This window comes from Piliocolobus tephrosceles, chromosome 8 (genome assembly GCF_002776525.5).
Source record: "Piliocolobus tephrosceles isolate RC106 chromosome 8, ASM277652v3, whole genome shotgun sequence".
In the NCBI taxonomy this organism is placed as follows: domain Eukaryota; kingdom Metazoa; phylum Chordata; class Mammalia; order Primates; family Cercopithecidae; genus Piliocolobus; species Piliocolobus tephrosceles.
The window spans coordinates 103,499,259-103,524,779 of record NC_045441.1 but is presented as its reverse complement, the minus strand read 5'-3'; the positions used below and the strand labels follow the sequence as shown (position 1 = coordinate 103,524,779).

The window sequence follows — 25,521 nt, the reverse complement described above, 5'->3', positions numbered from 1 at the left end:
AGTAGGTAAAAACACAAATAGATTGTACTTTCCCCTACTACTCCCTGCATATTTGAATATGCAGAACACAAATAGTGTTTTTACATGTAAGTTTTAGAGTGTCCCAGAAGGACATAAGAGCAAAAGAAAAAAAAGATTGATTGTACCATTAAAAATAGTCTGTAGTCACAGTGCAGTCATCAGGAGAGGAAATTACTGAAGCGTAATTCAGGTAATTTTAAAAAACTGATGCTAATAGATGGCAGAGGCTGAACACATTCTGACTTATAAAATGAAAGAAAATAATGGACAAAGGAAGACAAGAGCAATAATAACTACCACTTACTGGGTTCTAACTATACATCGGAACTATATTCAGTGCTTTACTTAAATTAAAAACAGTCTCAACTACAAGAGAAGCCACTTATCAAGTGTTTAATGTATGCCACTTTTATCTGTAGAATAATTTTTTGAGTTAGGTATTGTTACTTGCCCAGTTGTGTATCTGAGGAAACTGACACAGAGTTTCATCAACTTGTGCAGATCATGTAAGCTTAAAAATGTTAAGTAAGATACAGAAGCCAAGACAGGCTGGCTCCAGAGTGTATGCTGTATAACAATCTTTCCATTTTATTTTCATCTAACTACTAACCTTCATTTCAGCCCAGTTAGGTCAGGAGTTCCTAATCTCCGGGCCACAGACTGGTCCTGGTCTGTGGCCTATTAGGAACTGGGCCGCACAGCAGGAGGTGAGCAGCAAGGGAAGCTTCATCTGTACTAACAGCCACTCCCCATTGTTCCCATTACTGCCTGAGCCCCACCTCCTACCAAATCAGCCGTGTCATTAAATTCTTACAGGAGTGCGAACCCTATTGTGAACTGCGCATGTGAGGGATCTAGGTTGCATGCTCCTTATGAGACTCTTATACCTGATGATCTGTCACTGTCTCCCATCACCCCCAGAGGGGACCATCTAGTTACAGGAAAACAAGCTCAGGACTCCCACTGATTCTACATTATAGTGAGTTGTATAATTAATTCATTATATATTACAATGTAATAATCATATAAATAAAATACACAATAAATGTAATGTGCTTGAATCGTGCCAAAACCTTCCCCCACCCACCCTGGTCCATGAAAAAAAAATGTCTTCCATGAAATCAGTCCCTACTGCCAAAAAGGATGGGGACTACTAACTTAGGGTATGTCTTCTTCCATTTTAAAGATGGGGAAATAGAGGTAGAAACTCTAAGTAACTTGCAAAAGATTACTTGTGAGTAATAGTATCAAGATCCAAACTGGTCTACTCTGTTTCCAGAACCTATATACTTTCCACTCTATTATTCTGCCTTTATGGCAGTATTTTTTATTCTTCAGTTATTCATTCATTTGGTCATTCATTTAACAAATGTTTATTGAGTACTCTGTGCAGTCTGTTCTGGGCTCTGGGGATACTCTTATGAACAAAAAAGGCAAAGTTCCAAAGATTGCATTCTAGTGGAGGGAAATAAAAAATAAACAAACCCATAAATGTATATCAAGTGTTAGCAGGCTCAAAAAAGAAAAATAAAGCACTGTAAGCAACTAGAAAATAATAAGATAAAGGCTATATTTAAATTTTTCAGATAAGATGGGCAGTGCAAGGAAATGTGTAACTGTCACTTGTCTTTTAGGATGCTGTTGCTTTCTATCACAAGTATCTTGGCTTATATGACATTAAAACTCAATCTTGGTTTCGTATCACTCTTCTGGTTTCTGGAAGAATATGCTTGATTTAAAACTCACCATGTCATCGCAGAAATAATTTTATGCTGGTTTTCCTTTGTAATTCTTGAATGGTTATTTGAAGAGGCAAAATTGGTAATTGTTTTCTTTCTGAGCATGTATCCAAAATACCCAGCTTAATAAGGTGAAGAAACATTTGGACTGATTTGGAGAGTATGCCTTGCCAACAATTAAGTAAAAGGATATTCTCTTTGTCATTAACATTTCATGTAGAATATTAGTTCTTAGAGGCAGTCTAATAATAAAAGCTGTAGTGATGTCAGGAACTAATTGACTGATTTTAATTGAAGAACACTTACATTACAGAGTATATGATGGTAAGATGTGTTCAACTTGTTTTTCACTTTTCTTTAAAAAGCTGAAAACTTTCTTCCCAATAGTAATTAAAAATAAACAGCAGTCATTAACTTACTGTGGGCTTCTAATAGCCACAATATTGCTTCCTTGCATGAATGATTTACTGATCTAAAGTAAAGTAATTCAACACTGAAATTATCTTGAAAATTAAAAACCATCCTAGGTAATGAATAGTTTCAGTTTCTGTATCACCAATTTATGTTTAGTTTTTTTTTTAAATGTATTCTTCTGCACATATACAACTTGCTAATTAATAAAAATAGTCTCAAAGGGACACCACCTCAAAGAACAGTATGTATGCCAAGCTCAGTTTCTGAACTCTGCAGGCTTGGAGGTGATATTTATGCATTCCTTCATTCAGCCAAAACTTACTGAGAAGCTTCTTTAGGCCAGGCGTTTTCCTGAGCTTTTTAGGGAATAAAAGAAAAAAAATGCAGTCTCTGCCCCCAGAATAACTTCTTATTATGGGATTAGGATAATATTTTATTGTAAGCCTGTCTCTTTCATTTAGTTGGTTGTATCATAATTTATTGAACCAATTCTGTGTTGTTGAATATTTAGGTAAATTATTATTATTTTTTGCTATAAAAAGCCTTGTTCGAACACCCCTTGTAATGAATAAATGTGTCTGTATTTCTGATTTTATTTTTCAAATGGATTTCTACAAGTAGAATAATTAAGTCAAAAGGCACAAACATTTTAGTATCTTAAAAATGTACCAAAAAGTTGCCTAAAATGGAAATACAGGGAAAAACATTATACCATTATACATTGCTATGAAAACTGTGTGAGATAGCCTTTTCTTAGTCCATTTCCTTGCCAGCATTAAGAATATAGAATGTTTTGCAACATGTGTGTCATCTATCTTTAGTCTTCACAATTGTTAAAATATTTTCATTTTTAGGAATACTTTAGTGCTGGTTCAAAATTTTCAACTGATATTGATAGTTTTTATCTAATGAGAAGTTATCCAGATTATGTTCTTCCTTTATTTCTTATGCTGAAATTTAGAGTATTAAGAGGTTATGAAAAGTGTTGTCCATTGGTTTGAGAAGTTTAACTGCAAAAAATGAAGATTGTAGTTGTGCGTGAGTCTGTTGAAAAAGTTGAATATTAACTTAAAAGTAAATGTTAAAAAACCAAGTTAGATCTGTATTTTGTTGGGGTTTATTGGATTTCATAAATACATATTTAGAATATTGTGAATTATATTAAATAACAACACATGTAGTGTCAATACATTTTTTCTAAGCACAAAATTCTTACCTCTAGAAATATAAAAAGAACAAAAATACTGTGAATAGATTCAAAGGGCTCTAACCACATCTTCCTTAAAAATGAAATCATGGAGAAGCTTCATGGTTAACCTGTCTGTAACATCTATATATTTTTGCCATTCCTGAGTTTGTATGCTCAACAGTTTGATCTCTTTTCTATTCATATCTCAGTGGTTACACTGTTTATTTCCAGAACCATAGGACACAAAAACCGGTATGTCAAAGTCCCCCGTGGTCACATCTGGGTTGAAGGTGATCATCATGGACACAGTTTTGACAGTAATTCTTTTGGGCCGGTAAGTCATCTTTTATCTTATTGTTGATATAATTGGATTTCAAAGGTGAGAACAAAAGTATGTCAGATAGGGTTATTCGGGTAACTCAGCCAAGACTGATCATGAATTTTATAGTGGAATAGTTTATGTTTGAAAATTTCCTTTTAAGTATCATAGATAAAGTACACTATCAGTGTGTATGTGTATACCTTTATAAGGTATGTGTGTGCACATGTGTTTCTTAGAAAGAAAAACTCATACACTTCAAGAAAGTACCAAAAAAATGCTTTTGGCCAACTACCTTATTCCAAATTGGAAGATCTTTTTTTCTCCCACGGGAATACTTTGTACCTTATATTTTCAGTTGATGTTTAGGTCTTGTATATAATGTGTACAAGACCTGTAGGCATCAGTTTTCTAAATCATTAGTTTAAAATGCAAGTGTAATGGAAATCATATTAGTAAATGTACAGGAAGCAAATTTTACCTGTACCCTCTTAGGGTCCCCGCGGGGCCTGAGAATTAAATTGACATAAGACAGAGTCATAGGAGAAAAGCCAACAAATTGAAGATAAGTTTTAGGTGGCACAGGAGCCCTCATAAAGAAATGAAGACCCAACAGGTGGAAAAACGTACATACTTTTATGTTAGATTGAACAAAGAGACCTAATTGTGGAAAAGTAAGTAAATTATGTGGTGAGGCTAAAGGAAGATAATTATTTTAACACATTTTAACAAGGTCTGTTGGTACAGAACCCCCTCTGCGCCCCCTGCCATGACTTCCCATGAAATAATGTTTTTTTCCTCCTGGTACAGGAAGGGCATCTTTCACATGAAAAATTGTGTCTCCTGCTTTCAGGAAGAAAAGGCAAAGATTAGAATGCCCTTCTTGCATCTGCTGTTTGTCAAGTGCCTTTAGCTTAAAGTTATCCTCATGTCAAAGTGGCATATTTTGGAATGGCATAATCTGTCACCCTTTATAAGTAGAATGTTAGAATTATTGAGTTTATATAGTAGAAATGCAGACATTCCTTATTCCATGCTTGCACTCCATAAAATTGAGACTAAACTGGTATTTTGGGAGTTTTTTCATGTTGAATGTATACAGAAATTCTGTATTTATGAATCCCTGCAGTAGCTCATAATATAAAGTGAAGAATCTTTTAGTTAACCGGCACTACACCTGTTTCTCATTATCTAGTGTGTTTAAAAGCTTGGATCTTCACTCATTAGATTTTCCTAAAGGTAGATATAGCTATACTTGTTAACATATATATAAGTTGAGCATCCCTAATCCAAAAGTCTGAAATCTGAAATGCTCCAAAATTCTCGTATTACTGACAACCGATATGATCCTCAAAGGAAATGTTCATTGGAGCATTTTGGATTTCAAATTTTGGGATTAGATATGCTCATCCAGTAAGTATAGTGCAAATCTCCAAAATTAAAAAAAAAATCCAAAATTTATAATACTTCTGGTTTCAAGTATTTTGGATAAGGGATATTCAACTTGTATAAGTTAATATTGAATACCTTTAGATATGTTTATGAAAAAGATTTTATCCATATAGTTTTTTTCTAAAATTTAATGTTGGTGGTCTCTAACAAAACAGTTTCTTTCACATAGTATGAGGGCTTGTCACTCCTGCTGTCACTAATGGAGCAGCCACTTGGACTCATCTTTGGCTGACAGTACAGTAATAGAGCTAGAGTTGGATAAGCATATATGTCTGTGTGGAAGATAACTTTGGGAAACTACTCCTATTTCTTTTTTTCTAGTTGCAGTGATGATAATAAATACTACTAAGACATTTTCTTGCCTTTGAATAGTAATTATTACAAAAATATAATATAATTTTTGTAAGGTATACTAAAGTGAAATAAACAGAATGGAAATGTTTTAGGTCGCTTACAGTGTAGAAGTGACTCTTGTGACAAAATTTTGTAGCAACTCGCAAGTGAAAAAGATTACCTAAAAGCCATTTTATGTCTCTCTCATCACAGATGTGATTGGGTATGAAATATTTCCATTATGTGTGATGTCTCTGTGAAATATCTTTATGCTAACCCTCTTGAGTTTATGATCATTGCACAATGATAGAAAATGTCCTATCGCCTCATGATATGGATTTGCCAATTTATGACTTTAGTTTGCATTTCTAGTGTGATAAATATCTTTCATAAGTTTACTTTAAAATTTTGATAATTGTCTGGAAGTGTTGTTCAGTGCATATTACTACTTGATTTTAGTGGATTATATCATAAAGACTTGGTGATTCTAATGTGTTGCTTTATAATTGCTCAGAATATTTTCTAAGCATTTCTCTCAGTAATTTCTTTCTCTGTAAAAGAAATTAGTGTCTTTTCCTTTACAACACCTACTTCTATGTAGATGAATACATTTTCTATTGTAGCCATGATGTTCTTCACCAGCGCACAAAATAACTGATTATCGTAGTGACAAATTTTCTGTCTGCTTTAAAATGGAAGCACATAAAAAGTAAAGTTTGTATTTGTATTTGTACGTATATATAGCTGTGACATTTCTAATAGTGATTTTTAACTACTCCACATTGACAGACTCTTCAATTAAAAATGCATGCAGCAATTATTTCATTTATTATAAATATTAATTTTAGTAATTATATTTGAACTGTTCTCCTAGATTATATGTTCCATTTACTGAAAACACAAATGTGATTCTTTCCATGGCCTCCAGTTAGCTTGTACATTTTCCACTTTGAAGTTTTTCTATCATTTTTATCTAGGTTTAAATTGAGAGCAACCAAGAGACTTTCACTCCTTCCTGCATGGTGATTTGTGAAATTCTAGTATCTAAAAATAAACCTAAAGTAAATTATTTATTTATTTAGCACCTAAATTATATAATTTATTTTAGCTACTTTGACCAAAGGACATTAGAAGAAAAACTTTTGGCTTATACATTTCAAGGCAAACATAACTTTTCTAAGATGTATAAATGTATTTTGATTTTTAGGTTTATGATCATAGTGTGACCTTGTGAACAATTTGTGTGCTGGGACTATGAAGCATAACTGAATAATTCAGATTCAGAAGCTATTTATGATAGAATGCCTCTTTCTGAGAATGGAAACTTCGAGTTATACTAAATATGAGTTCTTTTTAGTTCCAAGTCATTTGGAAAAGAGCGAATTCAATCACTTATTTCATTGATACCTTATTAGATAAAATATTAGCCCCCAGAGTGTTTTGTGAAGGAAATATGCCTAATAGGAGATGATAGTTTTAGAAATAAATGAACATTAGAACTATTATTTATTAATGAAATGAACTGTTGGTTTGAAAGTGATGATATATAGAATATGAAAATTCCATAGAATTCCTTTTGAAGTTTATGAAGTACAAAAATTTTTTCACTTTTTAAAAACTAGTAAAAAGTAAGGGAGAAAAAGTAAAGGCTATGTTTTTAGAAAAGTGCGGAAAATGAATATTAAAATTCCATGGAATTCTTTTTGAAGTTTATGAAGTGCAAAAAATTTTCCATTTTTGAAAAGCCAATGAAAAGTAAAGGAGAAGAAGTAAAGTTTATGTTTTGATATCATGCAAAGCTTTTCATTGATGCCTTCAGACACATTTTTGAGCACCTGCGGTTTGTCCACTTTGATTCAGGCTTGTGGATCCTGGTGGGTGGGATGGCTCAGGAGAAATCAGAGTTACATTTAACCAGGCAGAGATTTTAGAGTCTGTAATACATGTGGGAAATGGATATTTTAAGCAATTTAATATCTAATCATACCTGTTTTGATTTTTTTCCCCCTATATAATGCTTCTTTGGTAAAAAACAAAACAATAGATTCTTGGAGTTGCAGGAAGGATGAAAGAATGGGACCTTTTCTTTTAAGAGCACCTGACAGCCGGGTGTGGTGGCTCATGCCTGTAATCCCAGCACTTTGGGAGGCCAAGGCAGGTGGATCACCTGAGGTCAGGAGTTTCAGACCAGCCTGGCCAACATGGTGAAACCCCGTCTCTACTAAAAATACAAAAATCAGCTGAGTGTGGTGGCGGGTGCCTGTAATCCTAGCTACTCGGGTGGCAGAGGCAGGAGAATCACTTGAACCTGGGAGGCGGAGGTTGCAGTGAGCTGAGATTGCACGATTGTACTCCAGCCTGGGCAACAAGAGAGAAACTCTGTCCAAAAAAAAAAAAAAAGAGGTGGGGGGTAAGAGGAAGGGAGGGAAGGAGGGAGGGAGGGAGGAAGGAAGGAAGGAAGGAAGGAAGGAAGGAAGGAAGGAAGGAAGGAAAGAAGGAAGGAAGGAAGGAAGGAAGGAAGGAAGGAAGGAAGGCAGGCACTTGACAAAGACAGGAATTGGGACTGAGTCTTGGGAAATGTTTAAAATAGTCAGAGATTATAAAGACAGAGATTCAGGTCATAGATGATAAGGAGTGCACTGAACCTGTGAGCCTTCTGAATTCTTTTGCCACTATCACTAAACTTTAAAACATCCCCTGATGCCCAGAAGGAGCAGGTAAGAGGATCAATAGATTCTACCAGTACTAAGGTATAATCCCCACTCTCAAGGAAAGATGGAAGGGAGGGAGACAATCAGTCCTTCACAGCACATTGTAACAAATACTCTAGATGGGGGTATGGCAGGGCCTTTTAGAGAAGTAGAGCATTTGTGTATGAAAACCCATGAAATCTCCCAGGAGGATTTGGTAGAACAGAGTGTTCTGAAATCGGTGAAAATAACTATTTGGTAAAAATCCTGCATTACATAAAGCACTCTAGATGCTATATGTTTTGTGAATGAAGTAATTTATGCCTGGAGTGGTTAATGGGTTTTAGCTGCATTGAAAATATTCTGCCTGTGCAATACAGAATAATCTTGTGATACACGAGAATGAATTTTCATTGCATTTATTTATTGTCGAATTGTAGCCTTTTCCTTGTGTAACTTCTCTAGAGCAGCTAGAATAGCTTTTATTTAAAATCAGCCATTTCAAATTTTAAAAAGGTCATTAGACAGTGTTGACAGGATCCAAATGAAGTATTCTCTTCACACTTTCTTTGAAAAAATGGTGCTTAGACTTTAATTGGTTATATTTTCTTGTGGCTTGTAATACAGGCTTGTTCTTTAGAAAATTTTGATAGGAACTAAAATAATCTATATTTTATAGAAAAATACTGGTAACAATAGTTTTCTAGTTTTTGTTAATAAGTCATAAAGCCTTACCTTGTGGTTTTTCATCACATGTTTCTCATGGTTCCCATAAACAGTGCTGGAACCTGGCAACCTCACATGCTTTACCTAGATATAATTTTCATTTGACTGGTATAGACAAAGGCATACATCTTATAAAAAGATCAAAGCCACTTAAAGGAGATATCATTATAATGAAAATATTTGTATAACCAAAGATAACTAAGTCTTGGAAGAGAGCCCATTCTCAGAAGCTGTATTCAACACCAAGAAATGTCCATGCAGTAAAATGAAAGAGAAAGTCCCTCAGGATTAGCTTCGCTGGTCATTGGATTTGTTGCTGTAATTAAGACATGAAAAAATATATATGATTTTAAAAAGAGAGCTTGGAAACATAATATGGTGGTGAAATAAATAATATCACCCGTCTTCCCAAGAGAAGAGGCAATCTTAGCTTCCATTCCTACCAAATCAAATTTTTTCTTATGCCTTAATTATTCTGCTAGTGTAGAAATGATTTTCCACATGATTTCATTTTTAGATAGAAGAATGTCAGCAGAATTGTCATTAGACTTTATTGCTATGGCAGATACTGTTCCTTTGGGCCATTTAGTTACAGAATTAAACACATTCATTTTATTAGAAATATATATTTACTGATAATAGGTCAGGAGCCAAGATTTAGTGAAACATATGCAGGGGTTATTAATTTAGTGATTTTATAAGTGCTTAGAATTTTTTTAAAAGTGAGGTTGAAGCCATTATTTTACTTGTTGGTACCTACATAACTGGGTATACATAGAAAAATAAAATGGAAAATATGAGGCACCCATAAGACAAAAAAATGTCTTCTATTGAATGTATTGAGATACAAAGTTTGAGATTAAATTGCCTCATTTACATGGATATGTACTTATAAAATATTTGGTGGGTAATTTTGCTCTCCACTTCTTTTAATAAATAGCAAACTACGTAAATAACTTTGTAAACAGCAAACTCTGTAAATAACATTCTTTTGACTGAGCTGGGAAACAGCTTTTTTTGGAAATTATTAATTTTCTGAAAACTTGTTGGATAATCTTTAAAAAGACTTTGCTCTGTGTCAGTATCTTATTGGTTGTATTTGAAAAGGATCAGTTTGATTTTGAGTGTCTTGGGTGATCTTTTTTGTATAATGGAGCCATAAATGGACCCTATAGTGAATCATAATAACTACACTTTTAGACATTATTCATAGTAAGACCCATGTGAGTTTTTGGTACTTTAAGATTTGTCTAACTTGGTGAATCAAGCAAGTGAAAATGCAGTTTTTTACTATAGTCGTCAGAATCAGAGCCATAACGTGTATTCTACTGATAAGGTCATCACAGGCCCCATGGCTTTTGCATTAAATAGAAGTTATTTTGGTAATATGACTCCTAAATAATTCTGCTCCAACTGATACTCCTGTCACTAACAATTTTTCTGAAAAGAATCCTGATCACATCATTTTGCTTCCTAACAACAATATTATCAACCTACAGTACCTACTATATTCAATAAAGAAACAAGGCAAGAAAGTCCTCTCTTACCACTTATATTTGACATTATGCTAAAGGTCAGTATCAGTGCAGATTAAGTCAAGAAAGAGAAATAAAAGATATAGGGATGGGAAATGAAGATTCCAAACTGTTATTTTTCATAAGTATGATATTGTCTCCTTAGAAAACCCAGGAGGAATCTGCAGAACTATTAAGACAATTATGCAAACTTAGTAGTATAATAGCTATTATATACATGATGAAACATGGCTAGATATCATCAAGAAATAGAAAACATACTGTTAAAGAATTTGTCATTTAAAATAGCAGTAAAAAATTCAGGATTGGTTACCTCTGGAAAGGATGGGAATGAATGTTATTGGGGAAGAGTGAGTGTACAAAGACACCAAGTTACAGTACTTATGTCTGAAGCAGAGTGGTGAGCATACAGATGTTCATTACATTATGCTTTATGCTTTTATGTCTAAAACATAAAAGAATACTTCCTTTTTTTTTTTTTTTGAGATGGAGTCTTGCTCTTTCACCCAGGCTGGAGTGTGGTGACCCAATCTCAGCTCACTGCAACCTCCGCCTCCTGGAATCAAGCGATTCTCCTGCCTCAGCCTCCCAAGTAGCTGGGATTACAGGTGCACACCACCACAGCAGGCCAATTTTTGCATTTTTAGTAGAGACAGGGTTTCACCATGTTGACCAGGCTGGTCTCAAACTCCTGGCCTCAATTGATCCATCTGCCTCGGCCTCTCAAAGTGCTGGGATTATAGGCATGAGCCACTACGCCTGCTATAATAGACTATTTCTAATAACTGCATAAGTTAAAATATTAAAAGTTGACATCAGTGAGTCCACATTACTTATAAATATTAGATCGTCCCCTAATATATGTGACTCCTAAGGCATGGAGGTCTAAATACTACATGTCTAAATATTTAACGTGTAACTATAAATTAAGTTAGCAAACTGTTAAATGAAATATGTTACTTTTCCTAACTCGATAAATATATCTCCATATGGCTAAAAGCAGCAAACAAAGATGACTGAATTTAATTATTATTACACATTTGAGTATTCTGTTTGAAGGTCTGTGATGTTTGGAAGAGTAATAAAATGAAAACATACATAACCGTTAAACTACATATATATTCTAAATGAAAATTCCAAGCTGTTATTTTTCAGTTTTTTTAATACATTTAAAATTCATTTATCATTTTTTTTTCTGGCCTCCATTTCAGCAAAATCACTATGTTGTTGCAATCAAGATTTTCACATGATATGCATTCTATTGACAACAGTGAATGGTATGAAGGATTAAAATAATATTTAATTGTATTTAGTGTCAATAATTTAAATATATGTTTATGAAAATGTAGATGAAAATAAATGTAAAAGAATTTAAAAGTAAATTTTTTCAAGTCTTTCCAAAAGATTTTTTTGTAAAATGTCAAAATGTATCTTTTCAAACCAAAAGCCAAAACATAAATAACTATTAACATAAAATTACATCAAAATTATTTAAATAGAACTGAATTTTTAAGTATTTAAAGAATTAATTACATTTTATTACATATTTTTATAAAAGGAAATCTATTTACAGGTTTGAGGGCTCAGTTTATACGTGCTTGTCAATGTAAAAAGTGTCATGCTCCATGCATGTCATACCCTCAACTACATACATATAAATTTAAGAGCAATATTAATTGTTTAGTAGTCACAAATGTTTCCTTTGTCACCATGCACAACTGTGGTGAATACTGTGTTTTCCTGAGTACCTCTAGAATTCTAGAATCACAAGTTGAAACATGAAGAGCAGAAAGAACAGGGGCACTCAGCTACTGGCAAATGATACTAAGTATACAAGAATCTGTGGCCTCCATGCTGAGAAGGCTTGTCACGTCATTTAATTTCCTTCTTCTAAGCACTTCTAAGCTAAGCGCTTGGATGGCTGAAATCCTGCCTTTGATCAACTGGTGAAGTTTCATGGCATTTGCAATCAGTCCATTTTTTAAAAAATATAAAATATATGGAAGAACATGTGGCTGGGTCCTTAATGGTGTTAGTTTGTTGTGAGTAAATCCTGGTGAATAATCGGGGTTAGAATGTCACACTTGGCTAGTGCTGAATGCCAGATCTTGAATGACATAGGGACCCATGTGTTCTTTAATAAATTTAATTTTTGTAAAACTTGTGATGTGCAGGTTCCTCAAAAGCACAGGCACCAAAAGAGCAGTGCCTCTTGCTGAGGCCTGAGTGAAGTCTGACTCAAAAAAGTTAGTGTAAACTCATTAGCAGGGCATTCAAATCCTTTTGATTCTGTCTCATGCCAAATTTTCCAGATCCATCTTAGCTGCCTATGCCTTGATTATTCCATAAATTCACCATTTAGTTTTGCATTTTTGTATGTTGGCACAGGCTGTCATTTCTTCTCCCTTTCATTATCTTGTTGTGCCTGCCCACCTTAATCTGGACAATGACTACTTCCAGACCTACTCTAACATGAGGTTTTGCTTCTGACTAAGCCAGTGACCCTACACAGCATTTGCAGTATAATTGCACAGTGATTCTGTGTGTGTAAAGACTGTGAACATTGCCAAGGCAGCTATGGGAGCTAACTCATCCTTGTATCACTGTAGCCCAGAACTAGGAACAGAGTCTAACAGGTGTTTCATGACACAGTTAATGGCCAATTTCTGCACAGTAAAGGTTCATCTAGAACAGGGTGCAGTGAAATATGGCCCTTGAACCAAATCTGGCTCATTCCTATTTCTGTACAAAAGAAGTTATGTTGGAACACAGCCACACTCTGGCTTTCATATTGACTATGGCTGCTTTCCCACTGTAACGGCTGAGTTAAATACTTGCAAGAGAGACTATATCCCACAAATCCTAAAATATTTATTATCTGCTCTTTATAGAAAAAGCTTGCCAACCTCTGATCCTAGTGAATTAGTAATAGATAACTTTAGAAAGATTGGTTTAGGACTGATTATGTCTGGCTGTTAATAGGAAAATCAGAAATTTGAACATTAGAAGGAACTAAAAGCCCTTTACATTATGGAACAGGAGAGTAATAAGTTATGAGAGGTGTCTGGCAAGACTGGTTTGGGAAAATTATGAAAGAAAGATTAGATTGGAAATAGGATATAGGTAGAAACTGCAATCATTTGATAATACTATTAGTTCAAATGGGATATGATTAGGCATTAGGCAAAGGTGGTAATAATAAAAATATGAAGTAGATTGACTTATAAGAGTCCTTAGGAGCTAATAATTGGTTTGATGTCTGTTATATTCTGCTTCCTCGTATTAACTCACCACATCTGTTAGAGAAATTCACCAGTTGGAATACTGAACTAACTCCATGCTCATCTCTGATGGGTCAAACCTTAAAATTAGGCATGAGCAGCAGTCTTGGCTACGTGATGAGAATTGTGCTACCTGGTAAGTATTAGATTTTTGTCCCTAAACTTGGGAGTGGCAATCAAGTCTTGTTCATGACTCCTTAAATTATAGGCAAATATTATTCCCTCAAAGTATCAAAGTTCCATTCTGTTACACTTATCATCTATGTCAACTAACCCCCCACTTATTTCACCAGCCTTTTCTACTCTTTTTGGTAAAGTTCTCACTTGTTTCAAAAGGTATAGACAATTCCCAGAATGTAGAGGCTAAAAGAAGGAAACATAGAATGGCGAATATTTTGGTAAACCAGCTGATAGAAAAGCATGTTTTAAAAATTTACTTGCCATTATTATTTAAAACATACCCAAATATATATTTTTCAAAATTAAAGTATTTTCAATGCATCAACACATTGTGGGAAGTTGTAAATAAATTTTTTAATTAAAAAATATTTTCAAAAAGAAATGCATCAATTTTTGTGAAGAAATGATATAGAATGTTCACACTACTTTCAAGTTACATTAATCTCCCCTTTATATTGTTACTGTATTAAAATAAGTATATTGATATTGTGAATTGAAATTAGGATGTAATCAGTGGAAGGAAAGGGGAAACTGTAAGGCTTCATCAAGTTGTGGAATATTGAACTTTTTTAATTACTAGGCCTGATTTTCGTAAAAATAATAGTCATTAACTAGGACCTACTTAGACTAACAGCTACATTAGGCTGAAGTTTTACTCAAACCTCCTGTAATTTTATTTACAGTTAAAGAGCTTCAACCAAACCATTTTCAAAGCTGCTTAAATCTCCCTTGTTGTGAAATGCATCTACCTATTCCCCACTGAGGCTTTAAACTCTGTCTGCCTAGTATTTGCTGGGAAGGCAAATGAAACATTCCTCTCGAATTAGCCATGATTATATTTGGGTTGTTCATATAAATTAAGTTTCACTTCACAAAAACCTAATGAGATTATAAATTATGTCATTTCTACGAGTCATTATGGAATTATCTAGACTCTAGTCAAGGAGAACTTATAATCTTCACAGAATATTTGGTACAGAGTCTTTTAAAACAAACTGTATTGCATTCTTCTTCTGTCATTTAAAAAAAACACAAACACACAGCATAGTCTTTCAAACAAAGAAAATATATCTGCTGAACAGGGAATGATAATTACCATTAAATTAATGGATTCGTTAAATCTACTGGCATGGTTTCACTGGGCCATTGTTTTTAGATTTAATGTGTTATCCTGCACTGACTGAAAAGTAATAGTATAAAATGAGGAAGGCTATTTTAAAGGTCATTCATCAAAGTGCATGGTACTTAAATAGCTTTTTTGCCCAGGTGGGCATTACTGGTTAAACTGTTATTTTTTTTTAAGTAGTATTTGTGACTATTTGAATGTTTGTCCCCTCCAAAATTCATGTTGAAATTTAATTGCCATTGTAACAGTATTACCAGGTCAAATGTTTAAGAGGTCATTAGGCCATGAGGGTTCCACCCTCATGGCTGGGATTAATGCCTTATAAAATGATGACTTCAGTCCCCTTTTTCCTCTTTGCCCTTCTGCCTCCTGTTATGTGTGGAAAAAGTGTTCTTCGCCTCCAGAGGATACAATATTCAAGGTGCCATCTTGAAATCAGAATAACCAAGCCTGCTGGTTCCTTAATATTGGACTTCCCAGTCTCCAAAACTATGACTCAATACATTTCTTATTAAAAATTACCCAATATGTGGCATTCTGTTATAGGAGCACAAGCAGACTAAGACAGTATTATAGTGTTGAGTCACAATAGTATATTTCGTAAAGAACTTCAGGTACATTTTACAGAGTAAGTTCTGATTTTATTATAGTCCCATAATATTTCTTTATATTTTAATTTAAAGAAACCAACCACCTTGCCTTAAGAAGAAGTATCTTTTTTAGATGGAAGAACATTATTTAAACTACTGTTTTATTACAGGAAAATCTTCCTACTATTATATGTTTGGTATAATAATATTATATTAATTTGAAATTTCATTATATGCTTCTGTACCCTATCATTACCCCTAACCATCTCACTGCTTATCTTTTGAAGTTCACTATTCACAATACCTTTTTCTGTCACATCAAAGTAAATTTGGTATTTGATATAAGAAGGATTATGAAGAGGTTGTCCCTTTATGGAAAGAATTTAAGTAGGATATGCCTGTGTATATAGAGACTACCCAAAATTGATATATCCCCATCCTTTAGGTTCAGGAAGACTGCCCTCTTCATAAAGTTATTTACAACATTCTCTGTTTTTAATTCCTGAAAGTCTCCCAAATGACCACGAGAATACTACCATGATCCTTTGCGTAGTATGTCTGCTTTAATGTGCTTTTGTCTTACTCCACTCCTGTTTAAAAGCAAGCCAGCCAAAAACATCACAAATCATGCAAAACAAAATCATTTATAGATGCACAAAAAAATACCCTATATATTCTTTCCACTCGGTTGAAAGTGAAGTAGGCTTAGAGTAAAATACATTGTCTTCAAAACTCATACATTCTGTGTTCTCAGCCCCAGATGTTTTACCCTACTAAGTAGTAGCCCCTCCTTAAGAGGGAAGATCTCTCCTACTCTCAAAATTACTTTTTCTACTCCTCCCCAAAAGGAGGAAATCTAGTAACGTTTCACAGAAAAAGACAGAGAGATGAATGTCATCTCTTGCAAATGCTGCTTTCTTTCTTTTTTTTTTTCTTTCTTTCTTGTGTGTGTGTGTGTGTGTGTGTGTGTGTGTGTGTGTGTGTGTGTGTTTGTTTGTTTGTTTGTTTCTGAGACAGAGTTTCACTCTTGTTGCCCATGCTGGAGTGCAATGGCACCATCTCGTCTAACTGCAACCTCTGCCTTCTGGGTTCAAGGGATTCTCCTGCCTCAGCCTCCTGAGTAGCAGGGATTACAGGTGCATGCCACCATGCCTGGTTTTTTTTTTTTTGGTATTTTTAGTAGAGATGCGGTTTCACCATATTGGCCAGGCTGGTGTCGAACTCCTGACCTCAGGTAATCCACCCGCCTCGGCCTCCCAAAGTGCTGGGATTAAAGGCATGAGCCACCGTGCCCGGCCAACAAATGCTGCTTTCTTTTAACCTTTTTAGTTTTGTTTTGTTTTGAGACAGAGTCTTGCTGTGTCGCCCAGGCTTAAGTGTAGTGTGGCACATTCTTGGCTCACTGCCCCCTCTTCCTCTGGTTCAAAGGATTCTTGTGCCTCAGACTCTTGAGTAGCTGGAACTAGGAACTGTAGGCATGCGCCACCATGGCAGGGTAATTTTTTTGTATTTTTAGTACAGAAAGGGTTTCACTATGTTGGCCAGACTGGTCTCAAACTCCTGGCCTCCCTCAAGTGATCCACATGCCTTGGACTCCCAAGGTGCTGAGATTTTCTTTTAACTTTTAATAAATGTAGCATGAACATCTCTCCTCAACTCAACATCACCATAAAAAGAAAATAATAATAAAATGGTATAAATCACCTAGCAGAGAGAGAAATTATTTTTGTGGTGGTGGCTCCCCGCAAATATCACAAGTCACTTCACTTGTCTCTAAAGACAACGTCGAATAGTGCTTTGAAGGGGGTTTCAATTGTAAGACTAAAGAGGTGGCATTTACCCCTACCAGATACCTGTTGCTTGCACTCCAAGGCCTTCTGAGGCTAAGGGAAACCTAATCCCATGGCCATGGGCATGAGCAGTTTTCCAGTGCTGCATATTTCAGTTTGAGACATGCGACAGGGAATGGTCTGACCTCTAGTTCTCAATCCAGAGGGTCAGCTTGTGTCCAGTTCCAGTCCTGCACCAATTAGCTATGACCAGTGGGGCGGGATCTAGTTGAGAAAGGACTGTGATTGGCCTAGCTTGAGGTAAGTGCCTGTCCTGGAAGAATCAATAGTTGCCAAGGGCTGGAATGTTGTGGTTGTCATAGTTTAGATCAGGTATCTACCGATAGACCAACCAATTCTGGCCTAGGGGCAGCGTTATGTAAAAATTATGGCAGCTCCATGGAAACGTTATCTTGTTGATGCCAGTACAGAGAAAGGGGTTGTTGTTCCAGATAATACAGGGCGTTAGGCAGACAAAAGTGTAGACAACAATGTAATATAATAAAAGGTAAAAAGTATAAAAGCCAGAGACAGAGGTGCAACATCACGAAGTTCATAGAAGTGATTTCTAGCCAGAAAGAATTCAAAGACATTAATCAGTTAAACCTTGAAGAAAAGATAGGATTTGGACTTACGGACAAGTGGAAAAGTAACTTTCGAGAAGTAGAAAGCAAGGTAGCAGAAGCATGGAGGTGGAAGTGTTTAGAATATGTATTGGATACTTGAGCAATTTTGTTTGGCTAGATATCCAGTATATTCTGTTTTAAGTCTAAGTATGATTAGTTTATGTGGCTTCAAGATTCTGTTTTCTACTTGCAACCTATGCAAATTCAAATTCAGTGCAATTAAAATGACAAAGGTAGATTTGCACTATTTAACAAATGGCAGATTGATATTAATCGTCAGGTGTTTGGAGTCTTTGCCGTGAGAGAGGGAGGAGAGACAAGTGGTTCTAGAGGCAGTATATAGGAGCAGTGTATTTGTAGACTTTGCTTCACTATTCTTTGTTAAATACTTAAATATAAGTCTTTTTAAAAATCCACTATGCCTCCTCAATCAGGAGCAAGAAGTAGGTTATCCTGTGCTACTAAATTCTGAGATCTTTGTTTAGATAAATTTAGTATGTGTACCAGATAGTATTAAATACTTAAAAAATTATATTGTATGTCATACTTTTGCAACATATATGTCTCACTGTAGTTTATCTTAGATTAAGAACTATTAAAGTTCTGAATCTGTGGGAGAATTTTCTTTGCATCCCCTTCTTTTTTCTTTTCACCTTTCTATCTTCCATATTTCTTTTGCAGGTCAGTTAAACACCTGGGCTTTGAAAGATTACCCATTTATTTAGTTCAGGATTTGTCAGGATGTTGCCAAAACCTGTGATCTCTTCCAAATATCCATCTTAGTCTTTCAGCAATATTCGATATCGTTGGCCACTTCCTTTTTAAAACATTTTGAGAATTTTCTTCTCTTAGCTTCCTTGAACCCATATAACCAGTCACTTTTTCTAGGCCTCATTTACATTTTCATCCTTCTCTGCCAGATTTCTAAATTTTGGCATGCCCCTGATCTTGGTCCTGATTGTTCATCCATACTTAAACCCTCCCTAAGAAAATGGATCCTGTGTTTTTAAATGCTGTCTTCATGCATCGGTGCTCAGATTCACATCTCCAGATCGTATCACACTGGATATTCAAGACACAGCTTAAATTTAACATGTCTAAAAGGAAATTCTTCATTCCCTTCCTTCCTACTTCCATCTTCTTTCCTCAGATTTCTTCCATTTCAGTAGATGGCACTATCCACCCAGTTACTCAAGACAAAAAGTTATGAGGCGTCCTTGGGGTCTCACTTTTTATTGCCCTTAACTGCCTGGTAAGGCCTGTTACTCTTCCACCAACGTCCCAGAGTTATGTGCTTTCTTCTATCTCTGCTGCTGCCTCACTGATTCAGGTCATCATCTATGTCACTACAAGAGCCTCGTAACTGGGCTGCATGCTTCCCCTCTGCATCTTCTAAACGTCAACATCTGTGTGGCAGCTGCAGTTATCTTAGTTATCCTCAAAGCCAATCTCTAGCCTACATGAAACACTTCAGTGGCTTCCTGTTGCTATCAGAATTAAAAGCGTTAAGTTTTCTCTGATTCCCTTGACCATGGCCTTCAGGGCCCTCACATTGTATGGCCTCTCCATCTCTCCCCTTTCCATGCTTGCACCTCTCTCATCTTTCAATTCTTTGAACAGGTGAAAGGCCTTTTGTCCTAGCTAGATCCTCTTCCTTGAATTCTCTTCCTTTAGGTCTTTGTGTGGTTGGCTCTTTATTTTCCCCACTTCAGGGAAGATTTTTTTCTGTGCATCTAACAAAATGGAACACACACACACATGCAGGTGCGCACACACACACACACACCTGTAGCTACTATCACTATTTTATTTTATTTCTTTATTCATGTTTATATTTTTATCACCTCCAATAGAAAATTGAGCTTCATGAGGTCAGGAACCTTGTCCTTTTGGTTCACTGCTGTAGCACGGTACCCGGCTGGTTCATAATAGACACCTACTGCATCTTGTGAAATAAACAAATTTCTGTTCTGTGAGTGAGTTTAGCACTCGCGATGCCTTCTGGTTCAGAAATAAGAAGTCAATGGAAAGTATACAAGAAGGACATCTGACGTCTTTGGAAAAAAGAAACTAAAATGTGCTTAAAATGGTTAGTGGAGATTGGAAGAAGGCTCCTGACATGATGCACTTTTCAGAAAGAGGATGAGATGGATATCACCTTAAAAATAGATAGTGATTCAAGCAAAGTAAACAGAACAAGGAGAAACAGGACCAAATAAAAGGTTTCTTTTAGGTAGAACACAGAGCTTTTATGATAGGTCAGCTGAACAGGCTGGCTGAAACTAGGAGGAGAGGCAGAGTGGTAGAAATATCTGGGGACATGAAAAGAAATGATTGTCTTATCTACAGGGCAATAGCAGGACTGCAAGATATTTGTCAAGATATCAGAGGGATATTAAACAGGCAAAGTCCAATTTAGTACAGGATGGCCTGAAATCTAGTAGTAAAACTATCTCCATGGGAAGAGAGAAATCTTAGGACAGTAGAAAGAAGGATGGAGCCAAAGCTTCTTATCCCATTCTGAGTCTCTAAATAGAAATTTTGTTATACATGACTAAAATGTTGTAGCACTGTTCCCCAAATTTTCATGTGTATTAGAATCACCTTAGGAGCTTATGAAAAATAGAGATTTTCTGGCTTCCTTGAGATTCTGATTTAGTAGAACTTGTGTGGGTTTGAGGAAGCTGTACTTTAGCAAGTATTCCCCAAATGAAACTCATACAGTTCTAATGCAAGGCCAGGCCATGCCTCAAGAAACACTGGCTTGTAGGGGCCTATAGTTTTGTCTGTGTTCACGTACTGTTTAAACACAGTTTAATCCTGTTGTGAATGCCTGAGGAAGTGGTTTGTGTGTGTATGTAAGTGCATGTATGTGTGTAATTGTTGATGAGGTAGATAGTGGAACTAACTAAAAAGACGTTTCATTCTAAAGATTAGACGTTCTCGTTTCTATTGACTTTATTTACAAGTATTGCACTTATGTATAATCTGCCCTTTTATTGGTTGAGTTTTAAAAATGTAATTAGCTTGAGATGATTTTCAAATAATCTCAATTTGCAGAATCAGATTTTTAATTAGAAATTGGATGGTAGAAATGAAAGAGTGTGTTAATTAAATATGAATTTTATTTTACTAGAAAGTTGCAATAGCCTCACCTGAAACTGATTCTACCCAGTTGATTTTAGTGAACTCTGGGAACAAATAATTCCTGTTTCTGTTGCGTGTGACCAAGTAAAGACTGAAGAAACTATTTATATAGTAAAAATGACCACCCTGGTAAAAGTGATAGCATTCCCTAGAAAGAAATATTCTTGTGTTAGAAAAACTTACCACTTCCTTTTCCAAGAGAATATGAAAATAATTTGGCGTCTCCCTCTTTTTATTTTTTTAATTTTTTTCAAGAAATTTTGTTCCTTTTTCAGAGGTTTCTTTTTGCATTCAGTTCAGGAACTGTTAAAACTTGGCTGTTTTCCAGAACAAAAAATTGATTAGATTGTAGAAAGAATAATGGAGACAGGCTAATGGATTCAAGGAAAATTGTATGTGTAAAAAGCACAAAATACAATGCTTAGTGGAGTATTCTTCCCATTGGAATTATTCATTTAAAGACAGTCGCTGGCAGACTGCTTGTGTAAACAGCAATGCCTGCCCAATGCCAGTTAATGTTTTCGATGTTAGAGATTTTCTAAAGATAGAAAATGTTTTAGTAATCTTTGTGTATGTCTCCTTTGCCTAGCCCAGGGCCTGACACTCAAAAGTTTAATGAATGTCTAGATTAGACTGGAGCAGGTTGGAATAAAATATGTGATAAATTTGCTATAATTTGAACCCCACCGCCTCTGGGCCTGGATTTGATGATCACAATTATAAAAATATAACCTACTGTGCCACTGTTATACTTGGAGTGATTGATTTTGGTTCTTATGACTAAACTAGCTCAAATCGTTGTCTTCATCCAACATACTATTCCTGTAATTACTGCATCTATAAATTTCATGCCTCTTTTGTTTCGAACAGAAAAATGGGCTTGAGGAATTAGAAAAATGAAGAAATCCTTAGCCAAAATAATATACACCAGTTGTTCTTTGTCTCGGCTTGATTTAGTTAGTCTTGCTCATCCAATACCTCATGCTTGTCTCTCCGTATCACTGAATTTTCAACTTGGTTACACACACACACGCGTGCGCGCACAAAAAAAAAAAAAAAAAAACCTCCCAAGAACCTTGTATTAAGAATAAAGAGAGCTACAGATAGAAACTTTTTAGAGTTTGAGTTTGTGTCTCTCTGAAGGTCAGCTGCCTTCAGTTAATTGCTCTGTTTTGTTGCTCCATATGTTGATTACTTTTATCTGGAACCCTAAAGACATGTGGGGACCTCTCAGGGTGACAGCACCATGACTGAAGAGTGCATGGAGGGGCCAAGAAATGTCAGCATCAGAAACCTCCATGTGAGGATAATGAGTTCAGGCATTTCAGAAATCAACCAGCTTCAGAGAATGGCATTTGAGTGTAGTCATGCTTATTTTTGAAGTATAAGAGCTTGAGGCTCCCCTACTGAAATAAAGAGTTTTCAAACAAAGGCCTGGAGGAGCTGCATTGGCAGTTGCTTTCATATCTAAGGGAATGGTACTGCTGTTCAACCTGACCCAAGGTGAAATCTAGAGATGAGGGCAAAGAAGAGAGATGCTCAAGGGTAGTTAAATTGACAGAAACTTATCAAAAAAAAAAAAATACATGCGAAGTTTTCTTGGTAATAGTCATGTTATTTATCATCTTTCAGCTCCCCACATACATAAAGACATTTTATTGTTCATACATTTAGTTGTTTAATTTTAAAAATGTTCTTGCTCATACATTTTATTGTAGAATTGTATTAAGGACTTGGGGCAGCATTTTCTCACTGCTAGGTACTGAATTATGTCCTTCTCAAATCCATATGTTGAAGCCCTAACCCCCAATGTAATGATATTTGGAAATGAGAACTTTGAGGGGTAATGAGATCATGAGGGTGGGGCCCCTCATGATGAGATTAGTGCCCTTATAAGATGAGGAAGAGACCCCAGAACTCTCTGCCATATGAGGACATAGCAAGAAGTCAGCCATCAGTCAGTCAGTAAGAGAGCCCTCACCAGAACCTAACCATGCAGGCACTCTGATCTGGGACTTCCAGCATTCAGAACTGTGAGAAAATGAATTTCTGTTGTTTAAGTCACCCAGTCTGTGGTATTTCATTATGGTAGCCCAAGCAGACTAATACACTTGCATAGTGATAATTATATGGATAGGTTATTGAGTGAAGATGGTGTGAATAAAAAAGATCTCATCTGTGTAAAATTCCCTTTAACCAATAGTGTATATAGAGGCATATATATATATTTTGTATATGGAAATCTGCCACTGTGTTTGCAATTGGTAATTATAGATTAAGTTTCTTTTAATGTACTTTGTGTTCTCTGAACATTTTGTGAACTACAACTATGGCTGGTATACAACAGAACTGAAGCTATGTGTATATGTTTAGATTTAGGAAACACTGGAATGTCCCACAAACAGATCACTAAATAACAAACACCCAAGATTTGGGATTTATTCCTTTGGGTTCAAGGCTTTGTGTCTCTTGGAAACCTTTGGTAAAATACAAATATCCTTAAAAGAGTAATCAATTGAAATTTACTATTATTTTTCCAAGCATGGAATAATTTTTAAGATTTACAAATTGTCACTTTAGGGAGGAGAGTTAAGACTCTGAGGAAGAGCGGATGAAAATAGGGAGGTTTCACAGTGGGGAGGATGGGCCCTGACATGCTCACAAGGGTGAAGCATTAGAGGGAAGATCACACCTGAGAGAGCTCAGTTGGTACAGGGAAGCCAGTTGGCACTGAGTTCCTGGAATATGCCAAGAGGAGATACCCTGTCCTCTCTGATCTCTGTGGCTTAAAAATCTTCCTTCTGCCTGCCTCTGCCCTCTTATCTGAATGTTCTCAAACCATCGCCTTTGTGCTGTTTTAAAACTCACTCCCATCTCCATAACCAACTACCAGATTTTATGCGACTATTCCTATCTCCATTTATCTTTCTGTCACCGAGGCTTCGTGCTGAAATTAGTAGTTCTTTTAATCTTTTCTTCTCTTTACCCCAATTAGAAATTTCCTAAAGTAGAGTAACAGCAAAGAACGGGAAACCTGAGGCAAAACAACAAATGTAATAGATACTCAAGGATAAGATTTATGATCAGGCTTTGCTATGGAAAAAAAAAAAAAAAAACATGTCAGTCATGTCTTTAAATTATTACTCAAAGGTCATAGAAATCTGTTTTCTAGACAGAATCCTTTAATTAATATTATTCAGAGATACTTTTGCCTTATCTCTATCCTTTTACTCCTGTAGCTCCTGATACCTGGATGTACTTTGACATGCCTAGAGAATTTCTGAAGAAATTCTGCTTTGTATCAATTTTTAGCCTATACTTAAGTATACTGATGCCCATGTTCTTCTCGGAAAAAAAAAAAATAGTTTGGAGAATAAAAGTAGGGTTCTTACATAATTTTCCTCATTAAAAATGGAGCTGAAATCAGGTTAAATACTAAAAATGAAAAGCTGTTTTAAATGCTGCTTAATTAATGAATAGAGAAAAATACACAAGGGGCTGTATCTACAGTGACTTTTTTTCCTCTGGGTTCATCGGTGCTGCCTACCTGATTGTTTTTTGAAGGAGGGTGTCTTTTGTGATTAAGTCACTTGTCAGATTTGTATTGATATGCAAAGTTTCATTCTATTTAATATATCTCTAGAAGCTCCACCATCTGTTACTAGGATTCTTCCAGCAGGAAGTTCAAGAGAAAAGCATTTGTAAGGTAAAAATACATCAGCCATAGCTAGAGCTTCAATGTTTTATAATTAAGATGTAGAACTCAGAGTAAATGTTGATGGAATGTGGTTAGTAAGAGTGAAATGAAGGCTAACACTGGAGAGTAGGCAAGGTGGGAAAAACTGAAAGGCAGGAAACATATTTACATTTCTTTTTGAACATTTTCAGAAAAGTCCGTCTTAACTTTATTTACTTTTAGAGGATGTTTAAAATTTAGTGTTTGTCAGAATTCATCTTTTCACCCATTCAATTAATACTTATTAAACCTAATAATGAATGAATAAGCATGGTTACAGTGTGTGTGCGCACAAATGTATGCACTTCCTGACACGTATAATCTTTTATGAATAATACAGGAAATAGATAAAGTTTATCTTTAAATATACAAATTTTAAATACTGAATTAAAAACATGTTAAAGTGGGGGTAAGAATAGTTAAATATTTGAATATCCTAAATAGTATTAGATAGGTAGCTAGCATGACAGTGGGGAAATATTTAGATATTTAGATAAATATCTATGTAATGTAGCATAGCCACTTAAAAAAGGAAGGATGTAGTCAATGGATCACAGCACATGGGATTGTTAAACTGAAGAGAAAATC

General features: G+C 35.4%; 1 protein-coding gene across 4 annotated transcripts in view; it reads left to right on the top strand.

Annotated features, from left to right (window-relative positions):
- IMMP2L (inner mitochondrial membrane peptidase subunit 2) overlaps nt 1–25,521 on the top strand; it is an 872,087-nt gene that overhangs the window by 658,135 nt on the left and 188,431 nt on the right. For 3 of the 4 annotated variants that reach the window (XM_023228172.2, XM_023228173.3, XM_031936066.1), the window contains one exon: nt 3,595–3,697. The exons of the other annotated variant lie outside the window; for it this stretch is intronic. In XM_023228172.2, the coding sequence (XP_023083940.1) occupies nt 3,595–3,697 (103 nt within the window). The remainder of the gene's footprint in view (nt 1–3,594; nt 3,698–25,521) is intronic. 4 annotated transcript variants of the gene reach the window in all.